The sequence below is a fragment of the Physella acuta genome, unplaced genomic scaffold (assembly GCF_028476545.2).
Source record: "Physella acuta isolate Inbredline_101_S28 unplaced genomic scaffold, ASM2847654v3 ptg001635l, whole genome shotgun sequence".
Taxonomy (NCBI): domain Eukaryota; kingdom Metazoa; phylum Mollusca; class Gastropoda; family Physidae; genus Physella; species Physella acuta.
In genome coordinates, this window is record NW_026733149.1 from 302,983 (window position 1) to 325,739 (window position 22,757).

At 43.1% G+C, this 22,757-nt stretch overlaps 1 protein-coding gene across 6 annotated transcripts in view; it reads right to left on the minus strand.

Moving 5' to 3' along the window:
* The window catches only part of LOC131929466 (potassium/sodium hyperpolarization-activated cyclic nucleotide-gated channel 1), an 83,485-nt gene that overhangs the window by 57,011 nt on the left and 3,717 nt on the right, over window positions 1-22,757 (minus strand). For 4 of the 6 annotated variants that reach the window (XM_059285697.1, XM_059285698.1, XM_059285695.1 and 1 more), the window contains exons 1-2: window positions 7,691-7,978; window positions 220-1,390 (exon numbers count right to left, since the gene is read on the minus strand). In XM_059285697.1, the coding sequence (XP_059141680.1) occupies window positions 220-1,036 (817 nt within the window). In that variant the 5' untranslated portion in view covers window positions 1,037-1,390; window positions 7,691-7,978. Of the gene's footprint in view, window positions 1-219; window positions 1,428-7,690; window positions 7,979-19,269; window positions 19,562-22,757 lie in introns of those variants that run through there. The other 2 variants (XM_059285696.1, XM_059285700.1) reach the window with 2 other exon arrangements.

Genomic DNA, 22,757 nt, shown 5'->3' on the forward strand with positions numbered 1-22,757 from the left:
CTTGAGATCATTTGTCCTGTCACCGTTAAAATTGAAACATTACCTATATTGACAACATTCATAACATCAGTTGACCACACACATAACATCAGTTGACCACACACATAACATCAGTTGACCACACTCATAACATCAGTTGACCACACACATAACATCAGTTGACCACACTCATAACATCAGTTGACCACACAATTAAGCACAAAACAAGCTGTCCATTACCCTTGAGCCTGGAGGCCTGTGCATTGGGGCACTGTCCGAGATTGACCAGTGGACAGTTGAGGTCGCAGACGTGCGAGTCCTGACTACTGGAGTCCAGCCCGTCGCTCTCGTCCAGCGTGACTCTCTTCTCGATCTCCCGACGCTGGAACCTCTCGCCCCGCCTCTTCTCGCTCTCGCTGCCGAAACTTCTACGTTTGTGCCGGAACCCTTTGCCCAGGTCATCGTCCAGCTCCACGTTCAGGTCAGTGAAGTTCTCTGTAACCAGCACATCGCTTTTTCTGCTCACGTCACTTCCTGCATCATGGCCGCCATCTTTATGACCGCTATGAGAGTCTTCCTTTTTTTTAACGCCATCTTTTTTCACGGCGCCCCCCCTCCTCCCCTCACCCTGGTGCGGCTCTCGGCCGACGTCTGAGTCGCTCTCATGTTGCGGTATTGGCGTGAACTCTGCGCGCATGCGCCGGCTGATTCTCATGCGAAAAGACGATCTACGGTGAGACCGTTGTCTGTCCATGTCTGAGGGGCGCGGGTTCTCTGAAGGGTGCAGGTTGTCTGAGGGGCGCGGGTTCTCTGAAGGGTGCAGGTTGTCTGAGGGGCGTGGGTTCTCTGAAGGGTGCAGGTTGTCTGAGGGGCGCGGGTTCTCTGAAGGGTGCAGGTTGTCTGAGGGGCGCCGACTGGCGATTAAAATGAGTTGGCTGTGCAGGGAGCCGACCTTCTGACTCGTCCACCGACAGCCTGAGTTGGTGCTTGATTTCTTCTTGTGTGAGATGCGATCTGCCCAAGACGGCCATAACTTACGTAACCGGTCCCAGATCATTGAGCCCACACAGCCATGGGGCAGACGCCCCCCTAGCACCCTCTTAGAATCGCCTTGCTGCTGACCAAACTAGTGGACCTAGCTAGAGTCAGTACCATTTGGAATTGAAAAATCACAATGTAAAGTATCTTCATCTAGTCCAAAATATTAAGAAGCTTTAGTATAAGCTCAAAACAGTCATACTTAGAAGCCGGTTAATTACGAAGGAGTTCTCAGGGATCTAAAACTGGCCAGACCAGATCTAATAGGTCGACAGACAATGAGCCAACTTTGAAGGAAGTAAGACAATAAAACTGTAAGCTTGTCTTCACACCGTTCATTTCCTTCAATTCGAAAATTTGCAACAAAAATGTACTGGAATATTCAAACGAATACACATTTTTAATCAAGTCTGAAAAACAAAATTCCGCTCTTCGATACTTTCATATGCAGCAAAGCTCGTAAAACATGATTTCAAACATTATTTGTATCTCTGATGCCTGTGTCACTCTAGTGTGTGTATATATATATATATATATATATATATATATATATATATATATATATATATATATATAGTAAATGTATGTGTATGTTTGTATGTGTCGTTATAAAGGACGTGTCTGAGAGTATCAAAACAATTTGAGCAAATACTTTTGTGCCGAGTGCCGAGTAGTTATCCGTTTAAAAATATCGGCAAATGTTATCTAGAGAAAGTAAGTGATTTATCCAAGTATCGATGCCATTCCAAGTTCAATGATTTGAGAAATACGGAAACACTGGCCATTGAATTGGAAATTCAAAATATCAAAATGTGATGGAGAAATTTCGAATTACAACCAGCTGAAAATGTGTGACAAGTCCAACCCTTCAACCCTCCAACCAAATCCAATCTTAGATCAGGTGCCCTCTCTGCAAGGCACTATCGATTTCTAAAAGCAAGGCTAAATTTCGGCTCTAAGAGGCGGAGGGGAGGAGGTAGCGGTTGAATTAAGACGGGAAGCGTCAGAGACTTGAGGTAAATATAAGTATGATAGATGTGGAGAATTAAGATTCACTCTTCACACCACACATATAAATAGATTAGAGGCACTAAACACAGGCTATCCAACATGTAGCCCAACCATGAAACTTTAGCAAAGTCGGGAAAACTCTAAGAATTGAAGGTTTGGACTCGATATTTTTAAATCAAACCTCCCCCCCCCCCCATCTCCTGGACTGGCGGTCGTTAATAGACAGACACACTGGTAAGCAGACAGACTGATAGGCAGACAGACTGATAGGCAGACAGACTGATAGGCAGACAGACTGATAGGCAGACAGACTGATAGGCAGACAGACTGATAGGCAGACACACTGACAGACACACTGACAGACACACTGACAGACACACTGACGTTAATCTTAGAATTAACCTAAACCTGCAGCAACACATGGTGAGTGGGGGGAGGGGTAGACAGAGGGGTGGTATACAGAGGGGAGGGGGTAGACATATGACGGTGCATATAGGAACGACTAGCTATCGGTACCCTTTAAACGTGAATTATAGGCCTATATATTTTAAAATGAACTTGTTTGAGATAAATAATATATAAAAACTATTGGTCAAACCGCATGGTAATTTACTGAACGTTGAACAAAATTATTGACAAATCAAAGAAATAACTTTTAAGAAATCATGAAAAACGTTTTAATAACAATCTTTTATGTAATAATGCACCTAAAAGTAGAAAAATAATGATTTTCTTAAAATAATATAATAATACACTACTATTTAAATTAACGTGAGCGGCTGGAGTGTGTTAATCTGTTATTATTATTATTCGTAACATAGAAGGCGAATGTATCGTTTCGTTTCATGTCGTAAATTGTTCGTAGTTTTTAGTTGTGTAGTCCCATATTATGGCGCCGCTGTCTCACTGTTTATGTCCCTGTTTACAGCTAGTTTGTATATATTTCGTTTATATTGTTGTCAAGGTTTATATTAAGTGACTTTTTATAGAATTCTGTTGCATGTTTCGTGGCGTTTGGTTTGTTATCTGTGAATTAGGGACTATTTGTTTACGTGTAGTGTGTGAGGTGTGCGAAAGTCGATTTCCGGCTTGATGTTCGGTCCACTTGGGTGTGCTGAAGTGATGAGGTAAGGACGAAGGCGTTTTTTTTACCATCAAGTCAGAAGAACGTCCATCTAGCTTTTATTATTTTGTGTATTTGTTCTTTGCAAACCTGGACGTTGTCCGAAATTGGGTGTTTTGTTATATATAAATTGTTTTGTTTCGTTGAGTTCTGTTTTGTATGTCTTGAGTGTTTTGTTTTGTCTAGATCTGAATCTAAATTCCAGTGGTTTTTTTTTATATAAGCTTTGGTTCCATATTTTTGTTAAATAAATTTTATTATATTGTTAAAGTTTTTGTTTTATTTTTAGTACTTTTATTATTTAGACTAAGGTTAGGTTATTAACCAGTCTGGGTTACCGGACTTGCACTGACCAGACAGTAATAGATAAGCCTAGAAGGGTAGATTTTAGGTATCCCCCCTAGCAGGGCTTACATTAATATAAAGAAAAGCGTGGGTCACTTTATGATCTATTGAATACTTTTACTAAAATTTAGAAAGCGAACCACGCTTTTCTTTATAGTTATACACATAGTAGTGTATTATATTACTTAATATTTAAAGAAACTCATTCAGTTTCTACTTTTTTGTGCATTAGTACACAAAAGCTTGTTATTTAAAACGTTTGTTATGATTTTTTTTTAAATTACAAGCTTTTATATAACTCACTGTCTCTGTTGGTCTGTTGTTAGTCTGTCTAGATCGAAACGCCATAGCGAAAATTCAGGCACTTTTAACTCACAAATATGATTCAAAGTTGGCGCGTGGGTCAAGACATGAGGACAATGCAATCTGACATGAGTTTTTTTTCAGTACTTTAAAGTTTTTAAAATTTACAATAGAGTTGCATGACTAAAAACCATTGCGCACCTAATGTACGTGATGACGCGTGTATAATAGATGTTAGATTGTCTTCATGTCTTGACCCCATGTCAACGTTCAAACTAATCTTTCAGTTAAATTTAAAGTTTATTAAAAAAAAGCGATCACCAGATAAAGAATACTGGTTGACTTGCCACATTGACTCTTTTCGTCAGCTTAAAGTTTTAAAACAATAATTCACGCCTTTAATCATTTTGATCGTTAAATGTATGTTTTGCAAAAGATTATGTTAATATGGAATGGAATAATGTTAATATATATATATATAAATATATATATATATATATATATATATATATATATATATATATATATATATATATATATATATATATATATATATATATATATATATATATATATATATGGGAACATGGCATTGCCCCCCCCGTCAATCATCCCATTGACGTCGTCCCCCCCCGTCATTGCATCCGGAGTAATTAACCCCCTGTCAATTACCCCCCGCCCAGTAGGACATTTCCCCCCCCCCCCGTTTAAAGCTTAAGGTTTAGCTAGGGTTAGAGCTAGGGTTTGAGTTTGGGCTAGGTCTGGTCTAGGTCTATGTCTAGAGTTAGTGTTATGGTTAGGGTTTGGGCTAGGGTTAAGAGTAGGGCAGGGGCGTAGCGAGGGGGGGGGGGTGGCGGACCTCACCGGGTGACACCATTTAGGGGGGTGACACCAAGGCAAAAAATAGCAAAATCTGTAGAGAAAAACTTGAGGGGGGGGCTGCAAACCGAAAGTTTGAAAGTTTGTCCCCGGGAAGGGTCGCTACGCCTCTGGGGGGGATGACACCATTAAGTGCGCCGCACCGGGTGACACCCGACCTCGCTACGCCACTGGGCTAGGGTTAGGGTTAAGGCTAGGGTTATGGCTAGGGCTAGGGTTTGTGCTAGGGTTATGGTTAGGGTTAACCCTAGGGTTTTGGTTATGGCTAGGGCTATGGTTAGGGTTAGGTCTAGGGCCAGGGTTAGGTTTAGGGTTATGGTTTTCGTATTTGTCTTAAGGTTAGGATTAAGGTAATATAAAGGTATAGAGTTGGAGTTAGAATCAGGATTCTTTTTGGAGAATGGGAGGGGGGGGGGGGTAATTCTCTAGGGGGTTATTGCTCCGGGGGGTAAATGTCCGGGGGGGAACGTCCTAGGGATAATGTCTTGTAGCCATATGTATATATATATATATATATATATATATATATATATATATATATATATATATATATATATATATATATATATATATATATATATATATATACATACAATTTTCGGGGGGGGGGGGGGGGGGGTGGAGCGGTGAAACCATTAGGTGCCGCACCGGATGACACCCGACCTAGCGACGCCACTGCATAGCATAGAGTACGTCTATAGTTATAAGTCTAATTTGAAAGATGACAGCATTATTCTTGTGCACTTTACGTAGTTTAAACATGTGACATGTGACGTAATTGCTTTTTGCGTTCTTGTCGTTTTGGTTGCATAATTAAAATGTGTTTCTACATTCGAATATGCCTTTTTTCTTCTTTAAATAAAATTTAATTTATACATTTACTAAATCCAACATATTATTTTCATCAAAAGTCCTTATCATTAAGTTCTCCATACATCGCTGAAGATTCTTATCTCAAAGCCTCTGAAAATATTTTACGGAATGCGAAAAGGAAGACACACATGGGCTTTTATAAGTGACTAGCCGTTGGTACCCGAATTATAGGCCTATATATTTTAATGTTATACTTTTAGGAGAAACCTATTTTATAAAAAGTTATTGGTCAAAAAAGAATGTGCTTTACTACATGTTGAACGATATCAGTGACAAAGCAAAGAAATAACCAAATAGCTAAAAATTCTACACATTTAAAATAACATAGGCTACCAATACCTATTAAAAAAATCAATATATATACATTATTAGTCAACACAACGCCATATTAATTGCACACACTGATTAAGAGACTTAAATGATTCTGTTAAAAGCCCGGCTATTCAATGGTCATTATGTTGTTTTTTAAAGTAATTTTTTATTACTTTTAGCCGAGAAAATTTCATAGTGTACGTTTTGATAAGTAGATCTATAGATCTAAATCAAATTTGAGAGAAATAGTTCATTTCTATATATTTTAAAAATGGAAGATGACGCCATTAGTTTTGTGTACTTTCCGTAGTTTAAACATGTTTCACGTGACGTCATTGTTTATTGTGTTCCTGTCTTAACAATAAACACTTTTCCGGTTGCATAATTAAAATGTGTTTTTACATTCGAATATGCCATTATTTTTATTTTCCTTTAAATAAAGTTTAGTTTATAAGCATCCAACCTATTATTTTCAACAAAAGTCCGTATCCTTAAAGTTCTCCATATATCGCTGAACAAACTGATCACATAGCCTCAAAAATGCTGGGGACAGAGAGAGAGAGAGAGAGCGCGAGCGAGAAAGAGAAAGAGAAAGTGAGAGAGAGAGAGAGAGAGAGAAAGAGGGAGAGAGAGAAAGTGCGCACATTGGTTTTTATATATTAGAATTGTGAAGACCAGCTGTAAATGTGAAGACCAACAGTAAATGTGATTGTTATCAAATTAAATGTGTAGGCCCTACTCCTTACCCAGACAATCGATAGTGTTAACATTTCACTTCAAATGAAGGCGGAGAAAACGACTGAAGGCCGCACGTCTCATCTATTATTAAAATGACATACATCACTCATGTGTATGGTCATATGTTAAAGTGAGTATTCATCCGCGGTGTAAGCGAGAGGTGGTGGTGGTGTTAAGACGAGGTTGTGGTGGTGGTGCTAAGACGAGGTTGTGGTGTTTGCTGTGTTAAGACGAGGTTGTGGTGGTGGTGCTAAGACGAGGTGGTGGTGGTGGTGCTAAGACGAGGTGGTGGTTGCTGTGTTAAGACGAGGTTGTGGTGGTGGTGCTAAGACGAGGTTGTGGTGGTGGTGCTAAGAGGAGGTGGTGGTGGTGGTGGTGGTTGCTGTGTAAAGACGAGGTTGTGGTGGTGGTGCTAAGACAAGGTTGTGGTGGTGGTGCTAAGAGGAGGTGGTGGTGGTTGCTGTGTTAAGACGAGGTTAGGGTGGTGCTAAGACGTGGTGGTGGTGGTGGTGCTAAGACGAGGTGGTGGTGGTGCTAAGACGAGGTGGTGGTGGTGTTGCTAAGACGAGGTGGTGGTGGTGGTGCTAAGACGAGGTGGTGGTGGTGCTAAGACGAGGTGGTGGTGGTGGTGGTGCTAAGACGAGGTTGTGGTGGTGGAGGTGATGGTTGCTGTGTTAAGACGAGGTTGTGGTGGTGCTTAGACGAGGTGGTAGTGCTAAGAAGAGATAGTTGTGCTAGCTTAAAGCTTTTCCGTCTCACCCCCTTCTTGACTGTAGCCATGTAATAAGTGCGCAACAGTATTGTATATTCAAGCATAGAATACATAACCATTAGAAAGTTAAGGCGTAGTCTAATACTTGGATCAAATACAAACTTCATGTATGCTCACAAGTGTATACAATCTATTCTAGATTTAGCAACACTCAATTATAGATCTACATCTGGTCGAGCTTTGTTGGACTTTATAAAGGCTTATCTTTGTTTGCTTAGGGCAAAGCTATATCACTAAACCTTACACATGCAACATCATGCAACCAACACATTATTCAACATCCAACACATCATCCAACATCGTGCACCAGATCCTACATCACATCCTAAACTTTCCGAATCTCCAACATTTTCCCACACAAGTCTGCAACTGTTAGAAACGTGTCATTATTCCACACAAGTCTGCAACTGTTAGAAAATGATTCCAAACAAATATCCTTCTCTTGTCTATCCAGTGCATCTGTTTGCAACGAATTCAGCACTGTCCATTAGTGTAGCCACTGACCACTTGTCACTGGCTTTTAATCCATTGTCCGACCCTTCTTTTATCCACTGTCCATTCGTTTATCCACTGTCCCTTAATGTATCCACTGACCTAGAGTTTACCCACAGACTCCCAGTGGTCAGTACTAAACTGAGCCTATATCGACGAGCGGGCGGGCGGGCGGACGGGAGGACGGACGGGCGAGACTCCCACACGAGAGGGTAACAGCTGGCCTCGCGCTGTGCTCGTGGATCGATCGGCCGGTAGTCACGTGGTGTTCTAGGGGAGAGAACCACACGATTTCATAAATTAAAGCACCCAACCCTCCCCCCCCCCCCCCAACCCCACCCCATTCCTTTAATTTAAAAAGAGATGATCGCTTTTAACAGTGTCATCCAGGCATCGACCGATAGGGGGCGCTAGGTGCATCAAAGTCGAGGGCACTAGGGAACTATGTGGGGGGGGGGGGGGGGGGGTCGCTGGATGCTTGGTCAAATACACACACATGTTGTGTGTTGGGGGGGGGGGTCGCTGGATGCTTGGTCAAATACACACACATGTTGTGTGTTTCAATGTTAGCTCAATTTTTTTCCCGTGCAATAAACAGATGTGTAAAAATGGTTGTACTAAAGTAAATAAAATGTTTGTACGAAAGTAAATACAATGTTTGGACAAAAGTAAATAAAATGTTTGTGCACAACTTTGTACACGGAGGTTTCCTGTTCATATATCCTTATATCATCAAATTAAAAAAATTCTTAATTCCCTACACATATACATACATCTTTACATCCATAGTCTTGACAACCATACAATCTTACAGTCATACAACCATACATCAATACATTCTTACATCAATACGTCCACACAGCCTTACACCCATATATCGTTACAACCATGCATCCATACATCCTTACATCCTTACATCCACACCTCTTTACATCCATACATTCTTACATCCATACATGCATTCATCCACACATCCTTACATCCAAATGTCCTAATATCCTTAAAACCTTACATACATACTTCTTTACAAACATATATCCGTCCGTCCGTCCTTCCGTCCAATCCATCCATCCATCCTTCCATCCATCCAACCGCCTACCTACCCACCCATCCAATTTATCCATCCATCCATCCATCCATCCATCCATCCATCCATCCATCCATCCATCCATCCATCCATCCATCCGTTCATCCATCCATCCACCAACCCACTCACCCACCTATCCAGGTCCCACCCACCCAAACACACCCCCCAACACACACAGACATACATATATACACACACAAACACATACATACATAGATACATACAACATACAGACAGACAGACAACCCAGTGGCAGACAGACAGACAAACAACCCCGTGGCAGACAGAAAGACAGACAATGCAGTGGCAGACAGACAGACAGACAGACAATGCAGTGGCAGACAGACAGACAGACAATGCAGTGGCAGACAGACAGACAATGCAGTGGCAGACAGACAGACAATGCAGTGGCAGACAGACAGACAGACAATGCAGTGGCAGACAGACAGACAGACAGACAATGCAGTGGTAGACAGACAGACAACCCAGTGGCAGACAGACAGACAGACAGACAGACAATGCAGTGGCAGACAGACAGACAGACAATGCAGTGGTAGACAGAAAGTGGTCAATATCAGTGAAAGTTCGATGTGAATGGTAAAGGAAATGTTTGAGGTAGGGACGGGGATGGGGATAGGGGGAGAGGAGAGAATAGGAGGATATGAATAGAATTTTCTGTTTGCTGACTGGCTGTGTGATCTTCAGATCTTTTTAGGACAGGCAGTGGAAAATGTTTAGATTTAATACAGCTCTGGCTAACACAGCCGTGGCTAACACAGCTCTGGCTAACACAGCTCTGGCTAACACAGCTGGCTAACACAGCTCTGGCTAACACAGCTCTGGCTAACACAGCTCTGGCTAACACAGCTCTGGCTAACACATCTGGCTAACACAGCTCTGGCTAACACAGCTCTGGCTAACACATCTGGCTAACACAGCTCTGGCTAACACAGCTCTGGCTAACACAGCTCTGGCTAACACAGCTCTGGCTAACACAGCTGGCTAACACAGCTCTGGCTAACACAGCTGGCTAACACAGCTCTGGCTAACACAGCTCTGGCTAACACAGCTCTGGCTAACACAGCTCTGGCTAACACAGCTCTGGCTAACACAGCTCTGGCTAACACAGCTCTGGCTAACACATCTGGCTAACACAGCTCTGGCTAACACAGCTCTGGCTAACACAGCTCTGGCTAACACAGCTGGCTAACACAGCTGGCTAACACAGCTCTGGCTAACACAGCTCTGGCTAACACATCTGGCTAACACAGCTCTGGCTAACACAGCTCTGGCTAACACAGCTGGCTAACACAGCTCTGGCTAACACAGCTCTGGCTAACACAGCTCTGGCTAACACAGCTGGCTAACACAGCTCTGGCTAACACAGCTGGCTAACACAGCTCTGGCTAACACAGCTGGCTAACACAGCTCTGGCTAACACAGCTCTGGCTAACACAGCTCTGGCTAACACAGCTGGCTAACACAGCTGGCTAACACAGCTCTGGCTAACACAGCTCTGGCTAACACAGCTCTGGCTAACACAGCTGGCTAACACAGCTTTAGACCATCAATGTAATTTTTAGAACTTCAATGTAAACTTTAGACCATCAATGTAAACTTTAGACCTTCAATGTAAACTTTGGACCTTTAGTGTAAACTTTAGACCTTCAGTAAACTTTAGACCTTGATCACGAGCAATCGATTTTCTTCTTGCATACCCAACGCTATAAACCCAGATAGTGGTCCCACTATGTGGAGTGTAGACCCACACGGTGGAGTGTAGACCCACACGGTGGAGTGTAGACCCACACGGTGGAGTGTAGACCTGCACGGTGGAGTGTAGACCCACACGGTGGAGTGTAGACCCACACGGTGGAGTGTAGACCCACACGGTGGAGTGTAGACCCACACGGTGGAGTGTAGACCCACACGGTGGAGTGTAGACCTGCACGGTGGATATTTTTTTTTTCTTTAATAACGACCATTGTGTGAAAAGGCCTCCACTCCAACTGATTTAACCTTTTCAAAATAAAGTTTACGAGCCGACCCGCGACGTAGCATACGCCGCTATTTAGTTGTTTTATTTCCACTTCGACACTACCAACGCTGCAAATGAAAATATTTAGCTTTAAAGCACTATCAGTAGCTCGTGAAGGACGACTATCCTCACCCTCCCTTCCCCCTCCCTGCCTGCCCTCTTGAAAGCAGTCTTGACTACAGTTTACAGCCGAAATGGAAAAAAAATCAATTAGAACTTTTTATTATTTCCCCTTTGTTCAAAATCGTTTAAAAACTAAATTATCTGCCCCTAATAGCCATCACTGAATCGACCCGGCTCTACGATTGTAAACTTTCGACGTGAGCCACAGCTCACCAGACTGGTGGGGTGGGGGTGGTAGCGATATGCCTAGAGAGCGGGGTAGGAACGGTTTAGACCCTACGTGGTGGTGTCTCGCCTGGTCCCCACGTAGAGAATCATAAATATAGATTGTATTATTATTATAAATACTAGATAAATGGCCCGTTGAGGAAGGGTACAACGGGCGCTAGGCTGATAGTGCTGTCTCTTTTCTCTAAACTAAAACCATCCCACCCCCCCACACACACACCCCCACCCCCACCCCCCACCCCCACCCCCCCACCCCCACACACCTCCACCCCCCACACACCACCCACCCCCACCCCCACACACACCACCCCCACCCCCCACACACCACCCCCCACCCACCCCCACCCACCCACCCCCACCCCCCAAAAAAACATGTCTACCGTCCCATTCAACGAAATATAATTATATACTTTTTCCAGTGTCCGCCCCCTTCCCGAAAATTCTACCCCCGCCCCCGAAAACCTCAAGTACCCCCCACCCCCCACCCCCACCACCCCCACCCCCCCACCCCCACACACCTCCACCCCCCACACACCACCCACCCCCACACACACCACCCCCACCCCCCACACACCACCCCCCACCCACCCCCACCCACCCACCCCCACCCCCCAAAAAAACATGTCTACCGTCCCATTCAACGAAATATAATTATATACTTTTTCCAGTGTCCGCCCCCGAAAATTCCAAGTACCCCCCACCCCTCTCCGGGGAGGAAAAAGTCTGAAAGAAACACTGGTGTCGCGCTTAGCCACTACCCGAAGAATTGCATTAAAGAAATTGCAAGAAAACCACTTTTTAGATTAGACACATTAATTAGGCGGTAATTTTATTATAGAGTATCGATGAAGAAATTTCTTTTGAGTTGGGGAGGGGGGGGGGCTCAGACGTTCTTACGCGTGGGGTGGGGCTTCGCCCCTACCCGAAGAATTGTATGCAAGAAACTCTTCACGCAAACCATTAAGATTAGACAACATTTCCTTTTTATTCAATGTTAACGCGAAAATCAATGACGTCATATAACTGTGAGCACTCTCTGGGTTTGAGATTATTTTCTACTCTACGCTAAATGTGTCGACGTCATATTTCGTTTTTCGAATTACTGTGCATGTTTTTATTTTGCTTGTGTTTTCTCTAGAGCGTTCTTGTCAGACAGAGCGTTCTTGACAGACAGAGCGTTCTTGTCAGACAGCGAAACTATTAGTATTAACTAGAAAAATGGCCCGTTGAGGAAGGATACACCGGGCGCTAGGTTGATAGTGCTGTCTCTTTTCTCTAAACTAAAACCAACCCACCACCCCCCCCCCAACACCCCCACCCCCCCATACCCCAAAAAAACATGTCTACCGTCCCATTCAACGAAATATAATTATATACGTTTTCCGGTGTCCGCCCCCTCCCCGAAAATTCTACCCCCGACACCGAAAATTTCAAGTACCCCCACCCCTCTCCGGGGAGGAAAAAGTCTAAATTAAAACCACCCCCCCCCCACTCACCCCCCCACACACCACCCCCCACCCCCACCCCCCCCACCCCCCTAAAAAAACATGTCTACCGTCCCATTCAACGAAATATAATTATATACTTTTTCCAGTGTCCGCCCCCTCCCCGAAAATTCTACCCCCGCAACCGAAAATTTCAAGTACCCCCACCCCTCTCCGGGGAGGAAAAAGTCTAAACTAAAACCACCCCCCCCCACACCACCCCCCACCCCCCCCCCCAACACACCACCACCCCCCACACACACCCCACCCCCCCCCCCCTAAAAAAAACATGTCTACCGTCCCATTCAACGAAATATAATTATATACTTTTTCCAGTGTCCGCCCCCTCCCCGAAAATTCTACCCCCGCCACCGAAAATTTCAAGTACCCCCCACCCCTCTCCGGGGAGGAAAAAGTCTAAACTAAAACCACCCCCCACACACACACCCCCCCCCACCCCCCCCCCACACACATCACCCCCCCCCACCCCCCAACCCCCCCCCCCCCCTAAAAACATGTCTACCGTCCCATTCAACGAAATATAATTATATACTTTTTCCAGTGTCCGCCCCCTCCCCGAAAATTCTACCCCCGCCACCGAAAATTTCAAGTACCCCCCACCCCTCTCCGGGGAGGAAAAAGTCTAAACTAAAACCACCCCACCCCCCCTCACACACACCACCCCCCCACCCCCCCCCCCCCAACACACCACCCCCCCACACACCCCCCACCCCCCCCCCCCCCTAAAAAAAACATGTCTACCGTCCCATTCAACGAAATATAACTATATACTTTTTCCAGTGTCCGCCCCCTCCCCGAAAATTCTATCCCCGCCACCGAAAATTTCAAGTACCCCCCACCCCTCTCCGGGGAGGAAAAAGTCTAAACTAAAACCACCCCACCCCCCCCCACACGCACACACCACCCCCCCACCCCCCACCCAACCATACACACCACCCCCCACCCCCCCACACACACACCACCCCCCACACACACACCACCTCCCCCCAACCCCCCCCCCCAAAAAAAAAAACATGTCTACCGTCCCATGCAACGAAATATAATTATATACTTTTTCCAGTGTCCGCCCCCTCCCCGAAAATTCTACCCCCGCCCCCGAAAATTTCAAGTACCCCCACCCCTCTCCGGGGAGGTAAAAGTCTAAACTAAAACCACCCCACCCCACACCCCCACACCCACCACACCCCCACCCCCCACACACCACTCCCACACCCCCACACCCCCCACACACACACCACCACCCCCCCCACACACACACACCACCCCCCACCCCACCCCCCCCAAAAAAAAACATGTCTACCGTCCCATTCAACGCAATATAATTATATACTTTTTCTAGTGTCCGCCCCCTCCCCGAAAATTCTACCCCCGCCCCCGAAAATTTCAAGTACCCCCCACCCCTCTCCGGTGAGGAAAAAGTCTGAAAGAAACACTGGTGTCGCGCTTAGCCACTACCCGAAGAATTGCATTAAAGAAATTGCAAGAAAACCACTTTTTAGATTAGACACATTAATTAGGCGGTAATTTTATTATAGAGTATCGATGAAGAAATTTCTTTTGAGTTGGGGAGGTGGGGGGGGGGGGCTCAGACGTTCTTACGCGGGGGGTGGGGCTTCGCCCCTACCCGAAGAATTGTATGAAAGAAACTCTTCACGCAAACCATTTAGATTAGACATTTCCTTTTTTTCAATGTTTACGCGATAATCAATGACGTCATTACATTACTGTGTGCACTCTCTGGTTTGAGATTATGTTCTACTCTACGCTAAATGTGTCGACGTCATATTTCGTTTTTCGAATTACTGTGCATGTTTTTAAATTCCTTATGTTTTCTCTAGAGCGTTCCTTTTTTTCTTATGTTTTCTCTAGAGCGTTCCTTTTTTTCTTATGTTTTCTCTAGAGCGTTCCAGAGCGTTCTTGTCAGATAGATAGATACACAGACAGCGAAACTATTAGTATAGATTAGTAGTAGTAGTTGTTATTGTAACATTTGTGGTTATTATTATTATTATTATTATTATTATTATTATTATTATTATTATCATTATTATCATTATCATTATTATTAACATTATCATTATCATTATCGTTATCATTATCATCATCATCATAATTATCATTATCATCATAATTATCATTATCATTATTATTATTATTATTATTATTATTATTATTATTATTATTATTATTATTATTATTATTATTATTATTATTATTATTATTATTATTATTATTGTTGTTGTTGTTGTTATTTTATTTTTATTATTATTATTGTTTATTGTTACCTTTATCATTATAATTATTCCCTTTTAAGTAATTGAACATTTTTTTTAAATATACTCCGTAGCAGCTGTAGTCGCTCAGTAAAATATTAATAGCTCCCAAACAATTTTCTTAAGGAAGGTTGTTCTTATTTTGAGTGCTTATAAAGGTTTTTGTACTTGTAAATTTATATATAGATAACATTTCAACCGGCTGGAAGACAAATTTTATCTTATGTTTATTTATTTTATTCTAAAATGTTTTATTTACTTTAACAGATTTACGCTTTAAAGAGAGCTATTTACTGCAAGTTTTTTTAAAACGATAAATTGTTTTTTTTTTTAACCCCGCTAAATCATGGAACTATGGTCATCGTTTTTATTTCTGTAGGAAGATAAGGGAGATAGCCATGACAAATGTAAACATTTAAATGTTACTTCCCTTTAATAGAATTATAAATATTTTCTCATAACCAAAGTGACATTTTGTTTTATACCAGACGCAGATATGTGTAGATGAGTTTAGACCAGTAGAATTGCCATTCGGTCACTCTATCAGTCCAGTGGTCACTCTATCAGTCCAGTGGTCACTCTATCAGTCCAGTGGTCACTCTATCAGTCCAGTGGTCACTCTATCAGTCCAGTGGTCACTCTATCAGTCCAGTGGTCACTCTATCAGTCCAGTGGTCACTCTATCAGTCCAGTGGTCACTCTATCAGTCCAGTGGTCACTCTATCAGTCCAGTGGTCACTCTATCAGTCCAGTGGTCACTCTATCAGTCCAGTGGTCACTCTATCAGTCCAGTGGTCACTCTATCAGTCCAGTGGTCACTCTATCAGTCCAGTGGTCAATATCAGTGAAAGTTCGAGAATTGTTATCTAAAGATCGCCACATTATAATCTGACTTGACCAAAGATCATCACATTGCCTTGTTACTACACTAAAGATCTATTCAAGTCATTTTAAAATTCTATAAATTGAAAAAGAAAATGTATATCCACCTATTTAAAATAAACCGAGAGCGATCTCCCCTAAACTTTCTCGAATATTCTTATATAACTTGGAATGTAGACATGATTTTTAATTACTTAAACTTTTAAAAATAGAATAGAATCTCATAGAAAAAAGAATTGCGCACCAAGCGAACGCCAAAACAAAATGTGCATAATAGTGCGCAATATTATTAGTACTTTATAAATTTACATGCGTTTTTTGAGAAATCAGAAATAGCGTAAAATAGTACTTCCGGTCAACGAAAATTACTCAAAATTTGACAGAAGGTAGAGAATTAGATTACTTACATGTGAAATTTCATTTATCTATCTGAATTAGTACTCAAGTTATAGGCATTTGAAAAATTCAAAGTAGGAAAAGTACCACTTCCGGTTATCGGAAATCGCTCAAAAGTTTATACGGATTTACGATTTTGATAAAATACTTATATATAAAATTTCATCAACCTAGCTGTAACGGTACTCAAATAATCGTGTTTTCACACAGACAGACAGACAGACAGACACACAGACATACGGATAAGATTGCAAAATTATGTTTCTCCGTATCAGTGAGGTGTAAAACGTCGAGATTTGTAAAAGTCTCGTTTTTTTTTTGCACGATTACAATACTTTCTCTATCTACTTCGTATATACGAAAAAGTAAAAAGCAAAATAAAAAAACTATTTAATAACAAGCTTTTATGTAGTTATGCACTATAGTTATTCTATATAATAGTGTCGCTGTCTGTCTATCTATCTGTGTATGTATCTATCTATCTGTCTGACAAGAACGCTCTAGAGAAAACACAAGCAAATTAAAAACTTTCACAGTAAAACGGAAACGAAATATGACGTCACATTTAGCATATAGTAGAAAATAGTATCAAGCTTGGAGAGTGCACACAGTAATATGACGTCATTGATTCTCGAGTAAACATTGAATAAAAAGGCAATTTTATCTAATCTAAGTTGTTTGCGTGAAGAGTTTCTTTCATACAATTCTTCGGGTAGGGGCGAAGCCCCACCCTCGCGAAAGAACGTCTAAGCCGCTCCCCCCCCCCCCCCAACTCAAAAGAAATTTCTTTATCGATACTCTATAATAAAAATTACCGCCTAATTAATGTGTCTAATCTAAAAAGTGGTTTGCTTGCAGTTTCTTTCATGCAATTCTTCGGGTAGTGGCTAAGCGCGACACCAGAGTTTCTTTCAGACTTTTTCCTCCCCAGAGGGGGGAACTTTTTCTAATCTAAAAAGTGTTTAGCGTGCACAGTTTTTTTCATGCATCTCTTCCCCGCCCAGGTTCTTCCTTTAGTTTGTATGATCTACAAATGCGACCAGTGTTTCTTTCAGACTTTTTCCTCCCCGGCGCCCGTTGTATCCTTCCTCAACGGGCCATTTTTCTCGTTATTAATACTAATAGTTTCGCTGTCTGTGTATGTATCTGACAAGAACGCTCTAGAGAAAACACAAGCAAATTAAAAACATGCACAGTAAGACGGAAACGAAATATGACGTCACATTTAGCATATAGTAGAAAATAGTATCAAGCTTGGAGAGTGCACACAGTAATATGACGTCATTGATTCTCGAGTAAACATTGAATTAAAAATCCAATGTTGTCTAAGCTTTAAAGTGATTTGCGAGCAGAGATTCTTTCATGCAATTATTCCCCATTCCCGAAGCCCCATTCCCGCCGCCCCCCCCCCCCAACTCAAAAGAAATGACGTCATCGATACTCTATAATAAAAAGACTGACATTAAGTAAGTAATAAAAAAAAATTAACTAAAATTATTGAGAGTTAGTTGAATTTATTTTTAAATTACTTCCCTTGGAAAATTACAAAACAATTGAATTAATTCGTTTTTTCGACCCTATTATTATTAAAATGTATCCACCTTTTCTTAGAATCTAAACGAAAATTATATTTGACATTGATCCGTTTATTATGTTTTAGCAATGTGCGTGTATTTAATATTTTCTTTAGGTTATGCAAAAGAGTAAAAACAGTGCCAACTATAAAATAAATTTAAGTCGTTATATAAACAAACCCAACTCTATTACTTGTTATGAGACGATGCGATGCACTGACAAGCACTGCATGGTACGATGTTTACTTTTATGGTTCCAAAATTATAGCGATGACACGAGGAAGGAAGGACTGACACACTATCAGCCCGCTTATATTATAGAGTTATAGATGAACTAAAAAGTCGAAAATAAATTATACATTACTATTTAAATAACTATAAAGAAAAGCGTGGGTCACTTTATTATCTATTGGATACCTTTACTAATATTTAGGAAGAGGCCCACGCTTGTTATTAAAACGTTTTTTATGAAGAAAAATTCAGTACTTTTTAGTGTATTATTACATAAAAGCTTTTTATTAAAACGTTTTTTTAATTAAAAAAAATTTCAGTATTTTAAAAGTAATTACAATAGAGTTGCATGACTAAAAACCATTGAGCACATAATGAACGTGGTGACGCGTGTATAATAGTGCGGAATATTTTGATGAGAAAGCCTACTAATTTTAACACAATTTTGATTAATTCATAAAAATTGATGAGGCAATCAATTAAGTCAAATTTAATGTCATGTTGCATTGTCTTCATGTCTTGACCCACGTACCAACTACGAACCCTATCTGTCAGTTAAAAGTGCCTGCAATTTCGCTCGGGCGTTTCGATCTAGACAGATTGACGACTGACGACAGACAGAGGAAGTAAGTTGAATAAAAGCTTGTAAAAACTATTGCGCACCAAATTAACATGATAACGCGATTATAAAAGTGCGGAGAAGTCTTAGGACACCCTACTAATTCTAGAAAATTGTGATTAATTCATAAAAATTAATTAGTCATCCATTTAAGTCAAATTTGATGTCAGATTGCACTGTCATCGGGTCTTGACACACATGCCAAATTTCAGAGAAATTGGTCAGTTAGAAGTGCTCGAAATTTCGCTCGCCCGTTTCTATCTTAGTCAGACATGACGAGGAAGCAAGAAAAAGCTTGTAGAAACATCGAACGTGGAAGAGGGTGGATGTCGGAGGAAGGGGTTCTAAAATCTGAAATTTTTGTTGACGTCATAATGAATGACCCCTACATAAACATACATTTCCAAAAATAGAAGCTAGCAAGATAGATTAAGGCGGAGTGACTTACCTTGAACTGTCCCTGATATGGAGGGTACAGCTAAGTTGTGTTTATTTTCTGCAGGCAGGAAAGGGAAGTAACTGCCACGTCGAACTGGCGGAAGTCCGCGGAATGGGATGTCAAAGGAAGGCGATATCTCTGTGACACGTGACGGTGCTCTCGTGAAGAGGGCTGCCGAGTCAAAAGTAAAGACGGGGTTCTCTCGTCCTCTGTACGGCGGGGAGCCAGGCGACTCTTTGATCAACGTCTCTTGAGAACCACTGCCCGGACTGACCAGCACCGGCACCCTCGACTGTGTCACCTGTGGATAGACAGGCAGGTGAGTCACCACATACGTCTAGATTTTAGTCTAGTGGTGTATCCTGTGGTCTAGTGGTGTATCCTGTGGTCTAGTGGTGTATCCTGTGGTCTAGTGGTGTATCCTGTGGTCTAGTGGTGTACTCTGTGGTCTAGTGGTGTACTCTGTGGTCTAGTGGTGTACTCTGTGGTCTAGTGGTGTACTCTGTGGTCTAGTGGTGTATCCTGTGGTCTAGTGGTGTACTCTGTGGTCTAGTGGTGTATCCCGTGGTCTAGTGGTGTACTCTGTGGTCTAGTGGTGTACTCTGTGGTCTAGTGGTGTACTCTGTGGTCTAGTGGTGTACTCTGTGGTCTAGTGGTGTACTCTGTGGTCTAGTGGTGTACTCTGTGGTCTAGTGGTGTATCCTGTGGTCTAGTGGTGTACTCTGTGGTCTAGTGGTGTACTCTGTGGTCTAGTGGTGTACTCTGTGGTCTAGTGGTGTACTCTGTGGTGTAGTGGTGTATCCTGTGGTCTAGTGGTGTACTCTGTGGTCTAGTGGTGTACTCTGTGGTCTAGTGGTGTATCCTGTGGTCTAGTGGTGTACTCTGAGGTCTAATGGTGTACTCTGTGGTCTAATGGTGTACTCTGTGGTCTAGTGGTGTATCCTGTGGTCTAGTGGTGTATCCTGTGTTCTAGTGGTGTACTCTGTGGTCTAGTGGTGTATCCTGTGGTCTAGTGGTGTACTCTGTGGTCTAGTGGTGTATCCTGTGGTCTAGTGGTGTACTCTGTGGTCTAGTGGTGTACTCTGTGGTCTAGTGGTGTACTCTGTGGTCTAGTGGTGTACTCTGTGGTCTAGTGGTGTATCCTGTGGTCTAGTGGTGTACTCTGTGGTCTAGTGGTGTATCCTGTGGTCTAGTGGTGTACTCTGTGGTCTAGTGGTGTACTCTGTGGTCTAGTGGTGTATCCTGTGGTCTAGTGGTGTATCCTGTGGTCTAGTGGTGTACTCTGTGGTCTAGTGATGTACTCTGTGGTCTAGTGGTGTATCCTGTGGTCTAGTGGTGTACTCTGTGGTCTAGTGGTGTACTCTGTGGTCTAGTGGTGTATCCTGTGGTCTAGTGGTGTACTATGTGGTCTAGTGGTGTACTCTGTGGTCTAGTGGTGTACTCTGTGGTCTAGTGGTGTATCCTGTGGTCTAGTGGTGTACTCTGTGGTCTAGTGGTGTACTCTGTGGTCTAGTGGTGTACTCTGTGGTGTAGTGGTGTATCCTGTGGTCTAGTGGTGTACTCTGTGGTCTAGTGGTGTACTCTGTGGTCTAGTGGTGTATCCTGTGGTCTAGTGGTGTACTCTGAGGTCTAATGGTGTACTCTGTGGTCTAATGGTGTACTCTGTGGTCTAGTGGTGTATCCTGTGGTCTAGTGGTGTATCCTGTGTTCTAGTGGTGTACTCTGTGGTCTAGTGGTGTATCCTGTGGTCTAGTGGTGTATCATGTGGTCTAGTGGTGTACTCTGTGGTCTAGTGGTGTATCCTGTGGTCTAGTGGTGTACTCTGTGGTCTAGTGGTGTACTCTGTGGTCTAGTGGTGTACTCTGTGGTCTAGTGGTGTACTCTGTGGTCTAGTGGTGTACTCTGTGGTCTAGTGGTGTACTCTGTGGTCTAGTGGTGTATCCTGTGGTCTAGTGGTGTACTCTGTGGTCTAGTGGTGTATCCTGTGGTCTAGTGGTGTACTCTGTGGTCTAGTGGTGTATCCTGTGGTCTAGTGGTGTATCCTGTGGTCTAGTGGTGTATCCTGTGGTCTAGTGGTGTACTCTGTGGTCTAGTGATGTACTCTGTGGTCTAGTGGTGTATCCTGTGGTCTAGTGGTGTACTCTGTGGTCTAGTGGTGTACTCTGTGGTCTAGTGGTGTATCCTGTGGTCTAGTGGTGTACTATGTGGTCTAGTGGTGTACTCTGTGGTCTAGTGGTGTACTCTGTGGTCTAGTGGTGTACTCTGTGAACTAGTGGTGTACTCTTTGGTCTAGTGGTGTATCATGTGGTCTAGTGGTGTACTCTGTGGTCTAGTGGTGTATCCTGTGGTCTAGTGGTGTATCCTGTGGTCTAGTGGTGTATCCTGTGGTCTAGTGGTGTACTCTGTGGTCTAGTGGTGTACTCTGTGGTCTAGTGGTGTATCCTGTGGTCTAGTGGTGTATCCTGTGGTCTAGTGGTGTATCCTGTGGTCTAGTGGTGTATCCTGTGGTCTAGTGGTGTACTCTGTGGTCTAGTGGTGTACGCTGTGGTCTAGTGGTGTATCCTGTGGTCTAGTGGTGTATCCTGTGGTCTAGTGGTGTATCCTGTGGTCTAGTGGTGTATCCTGTGGTCTAGTGGTGTATCCTGTGGTCTAGTGGTGTACTCTGTGGTCTAGTGGTGTACTCTGTGGTCTAGTGGTGTACTCTGTGGTCTAGTGGTGTATCCTGTGGTCTAGTGGTGTACTCTGTGGTCTAGTGGTGTATCCTGTGGTCTAGTGGTGTACTCTGTGGTCTAGTGGTGTACTCTGTGATCTAGTGGTGTACTCTGTGGTCTAGTGGTGTATCCTGTGGTCTAGTGGTGTATCCTGTGGTCTAGTGGTGTATCCTGTGGTCTAGTGGTGTACTCTGTGGACTAGTGGTGTACGCTGTGGTCTAGTGGTGTATCCTGTGGTCTAGTGGTGTATCCTGTGGTCTAGTGGTGTATCCTGTGGTCTAGTGGTGTATCCTGTGGTCTAGTGGTGTATCCTGTGGTCTAGTGGTGTACTCTGTGGTCTAATGGTGTACTCTGTGGTCTAGTGGTGTACTCTGTGGTCTAGTGGTGTATCCTGTGGTCTAGTGGTGTATCCTGTGGTCTAGTGGTGTATCCTGTGGTCTAGTGGTGTATCCTGTGGTCTAGTGGTGTACTCTGTGGTCTAGTGGTGTACTCTGTGGTCTAGTGGTGTATCCTGTGGTCTAGTGGTGTACTCTGTGGTCTAGTGGTGTACTCTGTGGTCTAGTGGTGTATCCTGTGGTCTAGTGGTGTACTATGTGGTCTAGTGGTGTACTCTATGGTCTAGTGGTGTACTCTGTGGTCTAGTGGTGTACTCTGTGGACTAGTGGTGTACTCTGTGGTCTAGTGGTGTATCATGTGGTCTAGTGGTGTACTCTGTGGTCTAGTGGTGTATCCTGTGGTCTAGTGGTGTATCCTGTGGTCTAGTGGTGTATCCTGTGGTCTAGTGGT